The sequence below is a fragment of the Ochotona curzoniae genome, unplaced genomic scaffold (genome assembly GCF_017591425.1).
Source record: "Ochotona curzoniae isolate NIBS_2020 unplaced genomic scaffold, NIBS_Ocur_1.0 contig_1071, whole genome shotgun sequence".
Lineage (NCBI taxonomy): Eukaryota > Metazoa > Chordata > Mammalia > Lagomorpha > Ochotonidae > Ochotona > Ochotona curzoniae.
The window spans coordinates 27,679,787-27,697,613 of record NW_024464939.1 but is presented as its reverse complement, the minus strand read 5'-3'; the positions used below and the strand labels follow the sequence as shown (position 1 = coordinate 27,697,613).

Below are 17,827 nucleotides of genomic sequence, written 5' to 3'. Positions count from 1 at the left end.
ACTCAATCTAGGTCTCTCAAAGAATACAGTGAATATTGGAAATGTGGGTATCTATTACGTTTTCAAATAACAGTAGGAAAGTGGAGCGCCACTACTTATTTTTTTGCTAAGGAACCAGCATTTATGCACAAACCGGAGTATTCATAGTAGAATTCAGCATTGATTTTTACTAAGATTTATTTAGCTAATTAATTAATTATTTGCAATGAAGAGAGACTCTTTCATCCACTAGTTTACCAACCCCAAATGACCACATCAGCCAGAACTGAGCCAAAACCAAATCAGGAGACAGAACTTCCATCCAGGCCTCCCACATGGCTGGCATGTTCCCACGTTTTTGGCCATTACCCACTGCTTTCCAATTAGAAAAAAAGTGAGATCAAAGGTACAATAGCCAGACTCAAACTAACATGCCCATATGTGGTGCCAGTGTCATAAGTGGCAGCTTAACCTACTTGCACCACAACACTGGCCCCAAGAGTCCAGGTTCATAAGATGATAGCATGGTGAGAAGTATTAGGTGGCTGTGGAAGCACGTGCTTTTTTTTGGAAAAGAAAAGTCCTCCGGAGGGAAAAAACAAATGGCAATGACTTATCCACTCTGCTTATGGAAAGACATTATTATAACATCACAGATTGTGTTCATTTTTAAAGTAGGGTTGATGCTACTGTAACATCAAACAAGTCTTCAAGGATGTTGCTATACACATATTTACCATTTTTAAAAAGTCAAGAGATAAGGATCAATTAATTTCTGTAGAAAGCCACTCCTGTGTACTATCAGGCAACAGAAACATTAAATATTTATTTATGGTGTTTGCTTAACAAACCATGCATTTAATTGTAAGTAAGATCAACAAAATGAAACAGGTGCATGTATATAGTAAAACTAATGTTAGAGTTAGTTTACAATGTGAAAAAAAATGAAAATGAACATCCTCATGTATGGAGTATTTGTCCTCAAAAGAAAAACAATGACAACAAAAATCATGTGTCCAAAAGGGTGCCCTTACTGTGCTCGGTCTCAGTGGCCATGAACTCCTGTCTGAGGCAGTTCAAGAAAGCATTTGGTGACAGTGCACAACCAGGGACTCACAGTACATCATTCATCGAAGTCTGCACCATTTCTTGCATGGAGACCTGTCTCCTGTACCTTTGTACTATAACAGCACTCCCCTCCTTAAAACCCAGCTCAGTAGCCACAACTTCCCTCAACACACACACACACACACACACACACACACACACACACACACACACACAAAACAAGGTGGACAACGTCCTCCCTCTAACACTGCACACCCACATCATTAAGCATCATTAAGCTTAGGCAAACGTAGGAGGGCTCCTGGGCTTTTGCTCACTGGGACTAGATCAGGGATAATCTGGGATAACAAAGTATCATTCACCACTTATTTGGAGGAAATTACACTCAGTAATTCCATCCTCTTAAATATTTCTATTTCTGCAGAAACAGAACCTTAACGACCAGAATTTAGTCTCCTGTAGAAACAAACTAGTGTGTGTCTTTAATGGACTATGGCCAGTGAAACACCACTGTGCAGCCAGACCAGTCTATGCATTTGAAGAGTATTCTATGTAAACTCAGACAACAGACTTCTCAGGTGCAATTAAACCTCCCCGGGGCTGGAAGTCCTGTGTGTCACCAGCACAGCCACAGAGTGTTGTCCAGAAGCTCTTGACCAAATCGTTATGCGCACCACTCTGTGAAACTTTCAGTTACTCGAGTGTTTGTGGAAATCAACTGAGACACATCAACAAAATGGCATTTTAAACCTAAAAATACACGGGGCTGAGGCCTGTCAATCCAGAACTTGGTCTGATTTCCCCTTGCTCACCACCTTTCAAGTTCGTGTCCTCTCGTGCAGCCATTCTCGGGTAAACTCTTCATTCTCAAGATCACTATGAAAGAGGCAGTAGCCAGGGTGACACAGAATTGCTTCAATGCAGTAAATGAGAGAATGTCTCCAAGTATCAAGAAAACAGTATCTCGAAAGCCAAGGCATGAAGATTTCCCCACTAAGCCTTTTAAAATCCTAGTCTTTTCAACCTATCTTAGTTTGACTTTTCCCATGACTTTATTCATATAAAGTAATCAGTCATGATTTCCAGTCACCACAACAGTACCAGGTGTGAGCTCCAAGCATGACCAATTCTTTATTTAACATTCAGTAAATACGTGGGGATGCTAATGGCAGAAGACAGAGGACCAACATTCTCCAGTTGTTCCCATTAGTACACTTGACACTTCCCAGAAGTGTGACTTTCTAGAAAACCTTAGGTTCTTTATGGAAAGAGGCATAAATGAGACCTATGCAACCAGAGACATCCCCTGTACTATACCAGAACTGATTGTTTATCCACAGTATGCCTGGCAATGGACTGAGTGACAGGAGTAAATAGTACAATGAGAGGTAGACCCTGTCTTCCATAGCCCATAATCCATGAGAAATACCCATTGGTCAGGAAAAGTCCATCTGTGGGATCATTGCCATGACAGACACATAGCAAGTATGCTGGGAACACAGAGAGGGACAAATATATGCCATCTGGAGAAAGAACTTGGGAAAAGTCCCAAAGGAGACCTAGATTTCAACTGACCGGAGAAGGAACAGAGCAGGAGAGCCCCAAGAGTAACTCAAAATCTCTCTTTTCACCAAGTGGTTCAGGATGAATACAACCACCCTGCCAATGTTAAATGATTTCTATCACTACTGAGATTTCTCCAAAAGTTATTAACTTCCTGCTCATCACCTATTCACAGCACCTACTGACTCTGCATAAGCAGCAGAATTTTACAACACTCATAAGAGTAAAGAGGAAGCTTAATCATGTAGATTGCCTTTATGGCCAATTGCTCATGTGCACATTCCAAGCTCATTGAACGGAAGCTTCAAAGGGTGCCCCAAGCTTACATTTACATAAACGACTTCATTTTAATCTTCATATAAATTGACAAAATTTAAGAGCTATTCATCAACTTTTAAACTAAACCCAAAAAGGTAAATCACTAAACACTTTACTTAGACAGCAAAATTTTTAAAAGATGATTCATCATTTTACCTCCATGGGAAAAGCTTTGAAATTAACCGTGTGCTCAGAACCGCGCTGGTTTTCTCTTCCCCAGTGAAATCTAACTTCATACAACTCAAATTCATGCCCCTGAGGCAATGGTCCTCCCGACAGAACTGAAAAAGAAAATAAATTTTACTGTATTACATTCACAAATTCATTAGCACAGCATTATAAACATTAGAGGCTTTTTTGGCAAGTAGTTCACATGAGCTCTGAAGAATAAATTCACAAAGCTAAAATGAACAATATACCATAACTATGATGTATACTTCTTTCTTATTTATTTTCATTTATTTTTTCAAGCAGCAAAGACATACACAGAGAGATTCACCTGCTATTTCATTTCCCAAATGCCTACAACAGCAGGAGGTGGGCTGGTCCTGAAATCAGGAGGTAAGAACTAAGTCTGAGTCTCCCACATAAATGGCAAGAATACAATCGCTTGAGCCGTTACTGCTGTCCCCCAAGCTGTGGCCTGGCAGGAATCTGGAATTAGGATCCAGCACAAAGATGCAAACCCAGGCACTGGGATACCAGATACAAGAATTCTAATAGGCGTCTTCACGAGTAGGTCGAATGCTCACACTTGAGCAGTACACCTACTTATTTAGCTTTGGCTGGAATGTTTGTACTGGCCACATAGAAACAATATGAGTTAAAAAAATAGCTAGATAAACAAATAAGCAAGTAAAGTAACTCAGTAGCAATATGTATATTAACTTATACTCTTTTAGTCTTCAGGTAGGCAGGAAGACAAATTGCTCCCCAAGACATAGATTTAATATTGATCAAGAGATAGAAATGAACTAAAGAGCAGGTGCTATGTTCTAGCACCTTGAGGTGCCTGTTCAGGTCCTAGCTATTCCACTTTGACCCAGCTTCTTGCTAATGCATCCAGGAAGTCAACAAATGATGGTTCAAAAGCTTGGGTCCCTTCTACCCATACAGTAAACACAAATGGAGTTTGACGCGCCTGGCTTAAGGTTAACCCAGCCCTGCCTATATTAGGTATTTGTGGAGTGAACCAGTAAATAAAAGACCTCTCTCTTTCCTGTCACTCTTTTTCCAGAAGATGAAAACAACCTTAAGAAAAATGTAACTTGGGTCTCAGAACCAACTAACAATTTTCTACAAAATTATCAATTCATTAACTGTTTGCAGAACAGCAATTTGTACTAGAAAGCTCTTCATTTAAACAATGGGTACATAAACTAATGAAAGGATTCATAAAGACAACTAGTCTTAACTCAAGCAACAATGAAATCAGACATGTGAAAGAGGAAATCATTCGGCATCACGCACAATTCAAAAAAAGCAAAATTATGAGAAAATATAAATGCTGCTCAAAATATTAATATCAATCCACAGGGCCCTGTCTCTATTTCCCTTTTCTGGATGTAACCCAGAACACTGCCCCAAACCAGGACACCCTAAAGGATAACACGAAATACACCTATACAAGAATCTTCCCCAAAGCAATAAAATACTTTCTGTGAACACACTTCAGTAACATATGGAAATGCCTGAAATAATTTCAACACAAGGTTTGTTTCATTCAGGGCATTTTTCCTCTAGAAACTTCCAACTATAATCAGTTTCAGCCAAGAAGTTTAGGTTATTTTTAATCAAGTAGCCAACAAAATTCAACTCCACTCCCACCCTCAATTTGGGTTCTTTGAAACAGATTCTTGTTCATAGTTGGACTGACTTTAAGGAGCTAATAACAGAGCTCAAACATCTCTCTAGAGAGAGTTTTGTCATCCATTCTTACCCTCAATCCCAAAGGAACAGAATGCAAACTGGTGCAGCATAATTTATTTGCTAGGTTAATTCTCCATTGAGTAACTTGCTTTAAAAATAATTTTGAGTTGGTTGTAACCAGTTACATATAACACAGCCAGAGACCACATATTAGGAAATACAAGGCACATGGTAGATAAGGGGCTATCACACAAAACGAAGGTCATGAGAACTGCACTAAGCATATCCTGAAAATTTGATTTGATCCTAAACTTTGTACCAGCACAACGAAAAAAAAAAAGCATGCACAGCAAGAAGCGGTTTTAATTTTTGAGCTCGATGAACCTGACATCAGAGAGGAGGCAAGACGTATAGACTCTCAGAAAACATTCTCATAGATTGGCATGTCTTTCCTGGTGTGGGCCTGATTTAGGTCACACCCCCATTCCAAGGCATCAGTGCTGACATCCCCATGGACAGGGAAGAAAAGTGGGCTGAGAGGGGCTGAGCATGACCTGCCCCGTCACCCAGTTGGCAAACCCAGGACAAAGCCTGGAACTTTGAATCTTCTGACCCACGTCCCAGTCTGCTGACTCAAATTTCAGAATCTGTGAGTGTGAGCTGAAAACAGTGGCTTCTCTATGCCTCCACTCTTTGGCCCACCATACTTCATCTTTCCCAGGACACTCCAATTTTTTTTTTTAAACACCTAGATCAAACAGGCTACAGATACTCGAGTGTGCAGTAAAGGCTCACCCCACTCCCCGCTGGATAAACATCCATTTTGTGGATTGGAGAAGTATGAGATGTTTTTCTTTCCGCCAGAGTGCCAATTTCTGAACAGTCTTCCCAACTCACTCCTTCCCTTGGCCGCCCAAGCTTGGTTTTAAGCAAAATCAGGAAGGAGACCATGAGTTTACCCAATGCATACCCCACTGCCCAAACCAAAAAGGAAAATGGGAAAGATGGCTCTAAATTTCAGGACACAGTACAGCCTAAAGCGTCAGGACAAGAAAACATGCCTTTCACACACAACAACAACATGACCCTTGACAGGCACAGCTTCAGGGTGAGCTCTGTAAATGCTACTTTTTAAAGAAAGGGGAAAATTGTTTTAGAAGAGGCTCAGGCCCACACTGCTGAGAACACACAAGAGTATCATGAAAGGAAGCTCACATGAAATGGGAGTGATTGCAGTGTTCGTCCTGACACCCCTACATACACACACACACACACACACACACACAGACAGACAATCTTAAACTATCAGAGATGTGGCCCAGCACTTTCTTTGTCATGAATGCTACAACTGGTCTTTGCCCTGACAGCGATTTCAGGGAACCAGGAAAATATCAAGCTGCAGAACACTAGTCTCTGAGACCAGTGTTGTGGTATAGCACAGCAAGCTGCTGCTTGCATTGAGTATTGGAGTGCAGATTTGAGTCCTAGAGTCTCAGTTACTACTCTTCTGATCCAGTTTCCTGCTAATGAACCTTGGAAGCGGGAAGAAACAGATGATGGTCTGAGTACTTGGGCCCCTGTCTCCTACATGGTAGACCAGATGGATCATCTCTCTAGCTCTCCCTCTCTGACTATATTTTTGACTTTAAAGTAAATAAAAACAAAATGTAAAATAAAAAACCACATTACACACATGACCAATGTCCAGTATTTCTTCAACAGCAATGAAGTCCTTAATTTAATGGGAAAACAGCCAGCACATACATGTAAACCACCAGAATCAGACCATGCAGATCCAGGTTTGGATCAGAAGAAGTTCAAGTCCCAAAGGGATCCATCCATAGATTATCATCTACTACACTGTGACAAGTGTCTAGAATGCACTGATTCTGACAACACAGTCTCGTGGATCTTAAATCCTTCTGGGGTGATATGCAATTGCAGGCACTGTTGAGAACCAAGCACTGTGAATTACACTCGGTATCTACAAGGCAGGTGTATTAGCCGTGATATCACTATGCTCAATAAAGTCACATTTCAAGAACACCAATCTCTTCATGGATCTCACATCCTCTAAGGTTGAAGTGAACAGAGAGAGGAAGCATTCCGCCCAGGCCTAGTCCTCCTGCGAGAGATGACACAGAGCTGGCTTTCAGACAGGAAGCAGGCACTGGGCATCTTTAACTTCTGCTGCAGATACATAATCCAAAGTTAAACCACACTATAATCATACGGATGAGCAAGGTCATAAAAAAAATGAGGAATACTGAGTTCAGAGTTTCATAAGCTTCCAGGTAAAAGCATAGCTGTTCATCCTCTAAAACTGATGGTGTTTACAGACTAAAAATAAATAGCAGCTTTGTTTTATCCAGCTGGCAATATCCTCTTACGATATGCTTCTCCATGTTTATGGCATTTATATATCTAAAAAATAAGGAAAGCAGTCATACCAAAAGGGGTACACTTTCCTGCCTTATGAATATCAAATTTTTCTGAATGACATTTGGTTGCAACAGGGCAACCACACAAACTGTAACATCGTTAGTTTCAGTAAAAACATAATTAAATTTGTGGTGATGACATATGAGGTTTCCTTGTAATAAAGAACTTATAGAAAGACCATGCATGGATGTCACTATTGCTACCACCATTTCCTTAACTGCTCCAAATCACAGCCATTATGACTTTGAAATAGAAAGAGCCAGAAGCTCCTGAAAAATCTGAGGACTCTCCATGGACTTGAAGTACACACACTTACCTAAATTGACCTAAGCACCTAGAGTCCTTTGCTGAAGACAAGTTCAGCACGTAAGCCAAAAGCTTCCCCACCCACAGCACATCCATGCAGAGATAAAGAATCCAGTCTCACGGTGAGCCAGATGTTCTCAGTGTGTGAGGAAGGACATGGAATAGTCTATAAATAGAACACATCAGGAAAAGTGCACAGGCCACGGAAGACACTCAGCAAGGACCAGGCCAGAAAATCAGTGAGGATCAGAAAGTCAATGGGCCATGTTTCAGGGATGTGCTGAGTAAAGAGACTGCTAAGAAAAAGGAGCACGTGCATTCAGAATAGAGAGAAGAAACGGAGATCTGCAAACTCCGAGCAAATGCAGTGGCACAACTGTGTTCCAACAGAAAAACTGAGAAGTTACAAGGGTCATGATGTGGGCATCAGGAGCCTGGGGCTTGAGTTTACCCAGCAAGGCACTAGCATGATCATATTTGCATTTTAAATGCTACTGCAGGGCCTGTACACACACTGGTATTGCAAAGGGGCAGACCTGGCCAATTAGGAAGTTATTATCATAGCCCAGGAGACATAGCCTGCTGCAGGCTCAATGCCAACACAAAGGGGAGCCAGCACCAGTGTCCCACACTAGTCTCCAGTAGGATCCAAAAGCCCAAATCATTCACTCTTCATAGTCTTACAGATGGCTTAACCTCAGACTAAACTGGGAAGAGTCCCAAGTGCATTTGTGGAACATCCCAAAAATAGTACTAATTAGCCCTCTTTTCTAATATTAAAAGCCTTAGAAGCACAGATGAGTTTTACTTCATATTTAAGTATTGGGGACAGCATTGTGGCACAGCAGGTTAAGTCACAGCTCGCAATGCCAGCGTCCCACATTAGAGTGCTGATTTTAGTCCTAGCTGCTCTACTTCCTATCCAGAATCCTGATATAGGCCTGAGAAAGCTTCAAGTGATGAACCAAGTGCTTGGGTTTCTGCCACCCATACAGAAGATGAGAATGAAATTCCTGGCTCACAGCTTCAGCCTGGATCCAGCCATGCCCTTTGCATTCATCTGAAGATAAAAGATTCCATCTCTCTTTTTCTGTCTGTATCTCCCACTCTATCAGCCTGTCTTTAAAATGAATAAATCAGGCTGACACTGTGGTGTAGCGGGTTAAGACACCAACCTACTACATCAACATACCATATGACTAGTGATATGAGTCCTGACTTCTCTGTTCCAGTTCAGCTCTCCAATAACGCATCTGGGAAGGCTGTGGATGATGGCCCAAGTGCCTGGATTTCTGCCATCCTTGTGGGATATTTGGATGGAGTTTCAGGCTTCTGGCTTCAGCCCGGTCCAGTCCTGGCTATTGCATACATTTGGGAAATTAACCAGCAGATGGAAACTTTCTCTCTGTATCCCTATCACTTTGCCTTTTAAATAAATAAAATAAATCTTCAAGATAAATCTTTGAAAAACAAACAAAAGGAAGAATTATTTGGGTCCAACATGCAGCATAGCAGGTAAAGCTATGAGTGCTGGTCATGACCTGGCTGTGTCACTTCCAATCCATCTGCATGCTCATGTATACGGGAAAGTAGTTTAAAATGGCCCAGGAATGTGGACCCTTGCACCAAGTAGGAGACCCAGAAGCTACTGGCTCCTGGTTTTGGACTGACCACACTTGGGCCATTGTAGCCCATTAATACAGTGAAACAACATATGGAAAATTTATTTCTCTCCCGCTAATTCTGCCTTTAAAATTCAGCAACAGGGGCACAGTACAATAGCCTAGTGGCTAAAGCCTTTGCCTTGCATATTTGCATCCTTGATCCCATATAGGCACCAGTTCATATCCTGGCAGCTCCATTTCCCATCCAGCTCCCTGCTGGTGGCATGGGAAAGCAGTCGAGGACAGCCCAAAGCCTTGGGACCCTGCACCCACGTGGGACACCCAGCAGAAGCTTCCTGGCTCCTGGCTTTGGATTGGCTCAGCTCCAGCCGGATGGAGGATCTATCACTCTTTCTCTCCTTGTATCTGTAAATCTGCCTTTCCAATAAAAACAAATAAATCTTTAACAAAAAAGATGCTCTCACAGGCATGCAGAAGCATTTATTATTTTTTTTAATTTAACTCAGCATCAGGATGGATACTGGTATGGTAAAACTCCTGCGAAATAAAGCACACCAATATCAGCACTCCAGATAATTCAAGGCCCCAAAATCTAGGTGACAAAAAAGACATAATTATAAGGAAAGTCAACTCCAAAAATTCACATAAATGAAAAACTATTCCACCTCTTCTTTAGTAAAAATAATTTCAAAGATGCTTTTTGAAAACTTCATTTTTAAGTCAGAAAGGTTGCTAAGAAGTACCTCACAATGTTGTCATGTTTTGTGGGAAAAAAAATGTGTGATTAATACTCATAATTATCAAACCTAAATCTAATATTAAGAATTACTAAGAACCAGAAGTAAAATTTTCTGAATAAAGTTTGTGCAATAGGTTATGATGGTGGGCAAAGGTGACCTACCCTAATTTCTTCTACGCCCATGGCCCATTAAAAATGTCATTATCAAGTTGGTATTTAGTGTAAGAGGTTAAGCCACCTGCTGCAATTCCAACACCCCAAGTAGTCACCAGTTCAAGTCCATACTGCTCCACTTCAGATCCAGTGCGCTCTTAAGTCCTAAGGAAAGCAACAGAAAATGGCCCAAATCTTGAGTCCCTGTACCCACATGGGAGACCCAGAAGAAGTTTCTAGCTTCAGCCTGGAACATCCCTGGTCATTGAAGCCATTTGAGTAATGAGCCAGCACATGGAAGCCCTCTCTGCCTTTCCTTCTCTGTGTACTGTTCCTTTCAAATAAAGTAAGTCTTAAAAAAAAAAATCAAGTTATTACCAGGGCAAGAATTTGGCTTGGCAATTAAGATGGCTACATCCTATACTGGAGTACCTGGGTTTGATACCTGGCTCTCGGCTACTAACTCCAGCTTTGTGCTAAAGAACACCCTGGGAAGCAGCAGCGACGGCTCAGGGGATACGTGCTCCAATCACTCACATGGAAGAACCACTTTGAAGTCCCAGTTTCTGGCTTCAGTCCTCACCCCACCCTGGCACTCAGGGCATCTGGGGTGTGAAATAAGAGTAGAAATGAAATGACAAAAATCATCAGAATAGGCTCTCCAGCTGGTTAGTAAGTGCAAACAGAGACAGATAAGTAACTTCAGTAAAGAAGGAGGTTGCAACAGACAGGCAATCCCATTCCCAGAACCTAGGTGTTGTGGACTGAATGCCTGTGGCCCTCCATGCCTCACATGCATACTTCATCCGTAAGGCAGAAGTATGAAGAGGAAGGTCATCAGAGGGTGATTAGTGCCCATAAATGGACTGAGGGGGCCCGTCTGGCCCCTTGTCCCCTCCATCATGTGATAAGGCAACAGCAAGACACGCTCTTCAGTGCAGAAAGCAGTCTTCCCCAGGCACAGAAAACCATAAGAAATCAATTTCTATGATTAATGGATTACTCAGCCTAAGGTATTGTGTTATACAATTGAGTTCTCTAAGGCAGCAGGGAAGATTCAGGAGGTGCGGGCATTAGATACTTCAGAATATGAGATACCGCAGGAAACTGCTACATGGAGAAATGGATTTCATGTCTCTAAAGGCAGTAGCTATACTTCATGATCCCATTGACCATGACTAGTCATCTCTTAGAAGATGAAGGCAATGTAGGCATACCTATCTAGGTATACCACTCTCTGCTGTCTGTGGCCAGCAACCAGAATGTGGCATGCAGGTATGAGCCAAAATACTTTCCCTCCAAAGCATAACAAAGAGACAAAAACACCAACACCAAACAGGCAAACCCAGAGGAGCTGATGTCAGCTGCTAACAACATGGCCAGGACCTTGTCTAAGGACATTACTGTGAAGGTAACCAGACCCCAATCCCTGCCAATGATGTACGGTGCTCCAGACCTTTTCAGACTCATTCTAAACATGAATAACAAGTCAAAGACCATGAGACATTTTGAGCTGTTATCTAGAAAATGAATGAAAGAGACAAAAAATAATAAGGGTGTTTCAAAAAGTTTGTGGAGGGGCTGGCATTGTGGTTAAGTAAGTTAACCCACTGCTTATGACAATGCACCCCATACAGGAGCATCTTTTCAATTTCCAGATGCTTCACTTGCAATCCAACCCCCTGATAATGCACCTGGGCCAATACTAGCAGATGGCCCAAGTTCCTAGATGCTGATGGAGTTCTAGATTCTGCCTTTAACCTGTACCAGACCAAACTATTGTGGACATTTGGGAGAACCAGTTTCTGAGTCTAGACTCCACCAGCATATATATATATATATTACACTCTCACTCTCTCTGCTTTTAAAAATCAATGAATAAGGTGTTTTAAGTTCATGGAAACAGAATAAGATAAGCTTTTAGTACAAAATATTTAATCTTTATATAATTTTCATTATACACATTTTCCATAAACTTTCTAAAGAGCCTTCACATTAGTAAATGACATGTTCTTCATTAAAATGAACTTCTTTTATTCCATCTTCTGTAAATATTTTTTGGTGTCTTCAGAGAGGAATGAAATCAGAATAAACAGATATATAGACAGATTTAATAGAGAGGGGAAAAAGGATCCTCCATTCACAAAATAAATACTGGATGCTACATTTTTAAACATTGTAAAATATGCATACTTTTTATTCTAGAAATTATTTTAAATTTGTTTCTTTTTATTTTAGAAAGTAAAAAATATGAAAGCAGAAATTAAAAATTCAAGAGGGGTCTATTTTGTGCTACAGCAAGTTAAACTGATATTTCCACTCTAACATCTCATGTATCAGTGCTGGTTAAATCCCAGCTGCTCTGCTTCTAACCCAGCCCCTGCTAATACACCTAGGAAAACAGCAGAAGATGGTCAAAGTACTTGGGTTATGTCGTTTCAGGCTCCAGACTTCATTGTTGCTAATTGAGTAGCAAACCAAGAGATGGAAAATTCTCTTTTTGTCTTTTCCACTCCCTTTCTGTTGCTCTGCTTTTCAAATAAATAAATCATTTTTAAAAGTTCAATACTAAGCTGTATCTAAAATACTAATGCCTATTAAACTGTGTCATAAAATAAAGGAAAAAAATGTTCAATATTAAGATTGAAAGATAAACATATAAGTTAGGAGAGTCTACCGGAAAGTAGAAAACAAATTTTTTAAAAAGCAAAGAGAAAGTAGGAGCAACCAAAAGAGAAGAAAAAGATGAAAAGATAGAAATCAATTAAATAATACAGAAAAAAAATGAAAATTTCCTTTTCAGAGAGGGGAGTCTGTATTGTGGCACAGTAGGTTAAGCCATGACTGGTAACAATGGCACCCCATATGAGTGTCAGTTTGAGTCCCTGGCTGCTCCACTCCCTGTCCTAAGCTAATGTGCTTGCAAAGGGAACAAATAGCGATTTTGGGCCAGGATCTTGGTCCCCTACTACCTGATCTGGATGGAGTTCTAGGCTCCTGGCTTGTATGACACAGTCCCAGTTGTGGCCATTTGGAGAGCAAACTAGTAGAAGGAAGAGCTCTCTCTTTGTCTCTCACTCTATAACTCTGCCTTCAAAGAAAAGAAAGCAAGAAAGCAAGAAAGCAAGAAAGCAAGAAAGCAAGAAAGCAAGAAAGCAAGAAAGAAAGAAAGAAAGAAAGTTAGAAAAGAAATCTGAAAAATAAAGATTTCCTTTTTTTAGTGGAACTGGACAAATTTCAGAACAAATCTTGAGCTCATAACTTTTATCATTGTAAAAAAAAAACTTTAGGAGGCATAGAAGAACTCTGTATATTTACAGGATAATATTTTATACATTTGTGCAATGCGGCACAGGGTAAATATATCTATCTTCTCAAATATATTTCTGAGAAATGGAAGACAGGTTGATTGAAAAGACTCAGTATCCACCACAGACTGAGAAAAAGAACCACACAAGCCAAACAGTTGTGAAATTTGAAAACAAAGGGAACTGTAAAACCTTCCAGAGAGAGGAAAAGGAAAAAGGACATTGGGAGCTGGAAAGGAAAGCCCCACCATTTCTGGAAAATCACAGCACTGGGAGCTGGAGGCCAACAATGGCATCATCATCAAATGACATCAAAGGGACTTCCAACGCAGTCTGGCATCCCAGGCAAACTCCAGTCAAATATTAGATGTGAGAAAGACACTATCACAGTTTAAATATTGTCTCCATGTCCCCTTGGGCCTTATATGATGAAATTTAATTCCATGATAAGGAATTAAGAGGTATAAATTTAATCCAACTGTGACACTTGGGGAGTATAATGTCCCATCCTAGATAAACCACTCCCACCAAAATATGATGTTTGACTTTGCATTTCAAACTATCTCTTCCAATAAGTATGTATAAAACCCAGAATCTGTTGGACAATGCCCATAGCTTGGCTCCAAAAACAGTGAGGAAGGCTAAATGGGCCATGACTAATGTGGATTCCAAATTAAAGATCAGAAATATCTACAATGAATAAAAAATACACAATTGAAAATCAGTACCCATGTTGCCAATATACTAAGCCTGAAAATTTCTACGGTTTGAAATCTAAAATCCATCCATTAGAAATTAACTTAAGCATAGTTATTCCATGTTTATAAAATATGTCCTACTATTTCAAGATCTCTAATTTTACATTCTTCCCAAGAGAGAAAGATGGTCATTGTTCACTCTGAAAAATCTGACAATGCAATTTTTTTTTGTCTGATTTCCTCTTCCTTACATTTAAGCCAAAAACGGGCTTCCTTGATAATTAACCAACATGTTCTCCTCAAAACACAGCCCATCTCAAACAAGATGAAGAGAGCAGAAGCTATAACAATGAATAAACAAAAGTGAAGCTTTGTCACTTAAATCTTCAGCAGAATTTAGAGGATTTTTTGACTGCTGTTACCTAAAATTATTCCTATCACGTTAATACAGTAGACTTTAACAGTCTGTGTTGAATACTAGGATTATGCCAAAAAAAAAAAACCCTAATCCTTCGTATTACAAAGTTAAACACTGATTATAAAAATCTAAGAGATTTAAGTTAATCAAAAATTTAGGACAATGCACTTAAGCAAACAGCTACATGCATGTTCTTCATATTTCACAAAGAGTAAGCTGACCAAACTATGGTTCCAGAATGTCTAAAAGCAGAACCACTGATTGATGTCCTCATAATTTCACCCTCCTATGCTGTCAAAATTCTTTCAGAAACTAACATCCCCCCCCCAAAAAAATAGCACTTTATAACATACACAACTGTCCTGAAAAACAGAGCTATATTCATTGCACTTTTCAAGTCCGACAAGTTAAAGCAGAGTTCCTCAGTTCTGTGACTTCCAGTGGACAAGGAACGTGCACAGCTCCGAGTATACCTGATTTTGACTTCAGGATAACCTGAATGGTGTGTCCATCGTTGGTGACTTCACAGTCTCTGCACACCACATAATTTGGAGAGAGGCGGACATCCAGCAGTGAGGGGTCATACCTAGCTTCTCTGGAATTCAGGTTAATAGGAGACTGGTATTCTCCATTAGCATCAGGAAACACCAAGCCCCACTCCACACCTAGGAACAAAGTGAGATACAACAAAAATGGGCACCGAAAAACACAGCAAGTGACAATAAAATTCAGCATGCAAAAGTTGACATTACAACTAGTCTTTCCAGATGAAACGCAGTAAATGTGTGTGAATACCTGTTTTCATCTGCTGAATAATTCACCATTATCAAATGCCACAAATTCCAGGACCAATAAAATATGCTATTTGCCCACACGATGTAACAACTTATAAATCTAGGATATTTAAATCATCTTAAAGCGATTATATTACAAATGCACAAAAGTTTGCCTGCCCATTGGTTCACTTAACAGCTGCTTTGTGAGATCCAAACACCTAAGTCTGGGGCTAGAGAATAAACATCTCTTATCATTAATGCAAATACTGTACTTTAAAGAATGTGTGCATAGATAAACCCACATATATAAAATCTTTGTAACTAAAATGCATTTGTAACATCTGTAGTAAATATCAGCATGAACAGTTATCTCTATTAGGGACCCCACAGGTCCAGGAATCATGACTACAAAATTTTCTTAAAAATTTGACCTCTTTGCCCCAGTCGCACAGTTTCGGGTTTAAGCTATATTTTCCATGAAGCTGAGAGTGGCTAGCTTCCTTGAAGAGAAGACTAACGTGCTTTCTGCTAACGAAGAACTTAAACCAGAAAAGAAGCTGGGAGTTGTGCTAATGCTATCTGTCCAAGGTGTTATGCTTAAAAGGACAGGTAGAGACACGGCTTAAGGATTCACTGTGGGGTCTGCAGCAGGTGCAAACTGCCAGCTGCCAACGAGGAAGGTCCACCCTGCTGCAGCTCCCCGGGCGCTAATGCAGGTGGCAAGCACCCCTCACCGGAGCGCCTCCTGTCTAGAAACGCAAGCACTTAAGAGTGAGGATGCCACTGGAACCCCAGCGACAAATCTGGTACTTTGTGGGTGCTTGGAATCCGCGACAGAAAGCAGCGTTCAAAGCCTCGCGCCCAGCAGCACCGATGCGCCTTCCCAGAGCTCCCGCACTCCCAGACCAGCGACTTACCTTCCTCATAGCCCCATTCCACTCCCTCCTCTTCTTCCTCTTCGTCCTCCTCCTTTTCTGGGAAGGCCACGGAATCCTCGATGAAGCTCAGGTCAGCCATGGGGAGCCTGCAGGGTGCCCAGGTCAGCGGTGCTTGCGCCCAGGCGGGACCAGAACACGGGAGAGGCGGCTGGAGTGCAGGGGTTAGCGGAGGCCGCGGCACGACGCGCGGGACTGCGGGGTGCGTGGTCTGTCTGTCAAGAGTTTTCCCGCAACCGGCAGGAGTGTGTCTGGAGTCTCTGTGCTGTGCGCTGAGCGAGCCAGCAGCTCTGAGTGCCTGCGCCCAGCGAATTATAAACCCAGCGGAGGCGTGTCTGGCAAGCAAGGATCCGCCCCCTTCTCTCGGTGGCCCGGGTCCCAGGGGAGAGGACAGCAGGAACTGGGCCCACAGAAATACCAGTTGTATGCTTGCAACCTTTGCCCTGCTGAGGCGTTGTTGCTGGTGCAACACTACCAGGGCGCTCCCTCTCTGGGACCCCTTGTCTCACCTCATGCTTCTTTCAAGAATCTGTGGGGTCCAAGGTTAGCCCTCAGGACGTTCTGCATCTGGCCCGGCTCAGAAGTTTTCTCCTCTTGTTTGCCTTCACACAAACTCTAGGAAATACCAACATCATCATCATCATCACAACAATAATAATAAAGTTAGGGTAGGGGAGTGATGGCGTGGAGAGAGGTTGGTTGCCATAGCTAGGGGTAGGGGGTGAGAAGTGCTGAGAGTGGCCTTTACAAAAGCCAAAGGCTTGTCCAAACGCAATCTTTCTATTAGTACTTTTTAATTCGGCTTATAGTACAGTGGGAATGAGTGCAGAAATTTTCCAAGAAACTTTAGTTCCTATAAACACATAAAGAAGAAAATTTTTCAACCAAGGGAATTTTTCTACCAGAAAACACAATTTCAGAAACAGAGGCGGAGAAAGGCAACAAAGATTGACTGGTTTTAGTTTGAGAGTCCTGGAGTGCTGCTAGCAGCTCGCTTTGTTGTGTGTACACAGCTCCCAATCACCTGGTAAAACCGTGCAAATAATGAAATGCACACATTGCTTAACAGGAATTTTCCTGATCCACAGAGGTCAGAGTGTTACCTCCTCAATATGCTTCCTAGTCCGGTGGTAAGGACTTCAGCCCCCATTCTCCGCATTTCCATGTATTAAATATTGGAGAAGGAGAGAAAGAGAGAGAGAGAGAGAGAGAGCCTCCCAACTGGTTCTCCCCACCTGCCTCCAGCAACTGTCCTCAAAAAAAAAAAAAAAAAGGAAGGAAGGAAGGAAGGAAGGAAGGGAGAGAGAGAGAGAGAAAGAAAGAAAGAAAGAAAGAAAGAAAGAAAGAAAGAAAGAAAGAAAGAAAGAAAGAAAGAAAGAAAGAAAGAAAGGAAAGAAAGAAAGAAAGAAAGAAAGAAAGAAAGAAAAGAAAGGAAAGAAAAGGAAGAAAAAGAAAGAAAAAGAAAGAAAGCAGCCAGACACAGCAGCCTAGTCCAAAGCCAAGAACAGGAAATGCAATTCCAGTCTTCCACACGGGTGGCAGGGGCTTGGACCACAGCCACTGCATCCGAGAATCTGCCAGATCTGCTCTAGGAAGCAGGAGCTGGAGCCAGGAATGGAACCCAGAGCTG

At 41.4% G+C, this 17,827-nt stretch overlaps 1 protein-coding gene across 2 annotated transcripts in view; it reads right to left on the bottom strand.

Moving 5' to 3' along the window:
* CA8 (carbonic anhydrase 8) overlaps positions 1 to 16,451 on the bottom strand; it is a 60,812-nt gene extending 44,361 nt beyond the window's left edge. Inside the window, exons 1-3 of one of the 2 annotated variants that reach the window (XM_040995107.1) lie at positions 16,180 to 16,451; positions 14,960 to 15,151; positions 3,085 to 3,209 (exon numbers count right to left, since the gene is read on the bottom strand). In XM_040995107.1, coding sequence (XP_040851041.1) covers positions 3,085 to 3,209; positions 14,960 to 15,151; positions 16,180 to 16,279 — 417 coding nt within the window. In that variant the 5' untranslated portion in view covers positions 16,280 to 16,451. The remainder of the gene's footprint in view (positions 1 to 3,084; positions 3,210 to 14,959; positions 15,152 to 16,179) is intronic. The other variant, XM_040995099.1, reaches the window with a different exon arrangement.
* Between the last annotated feature and the right edge of the window lie 1,376 nt (positions 16,452 to 17,827).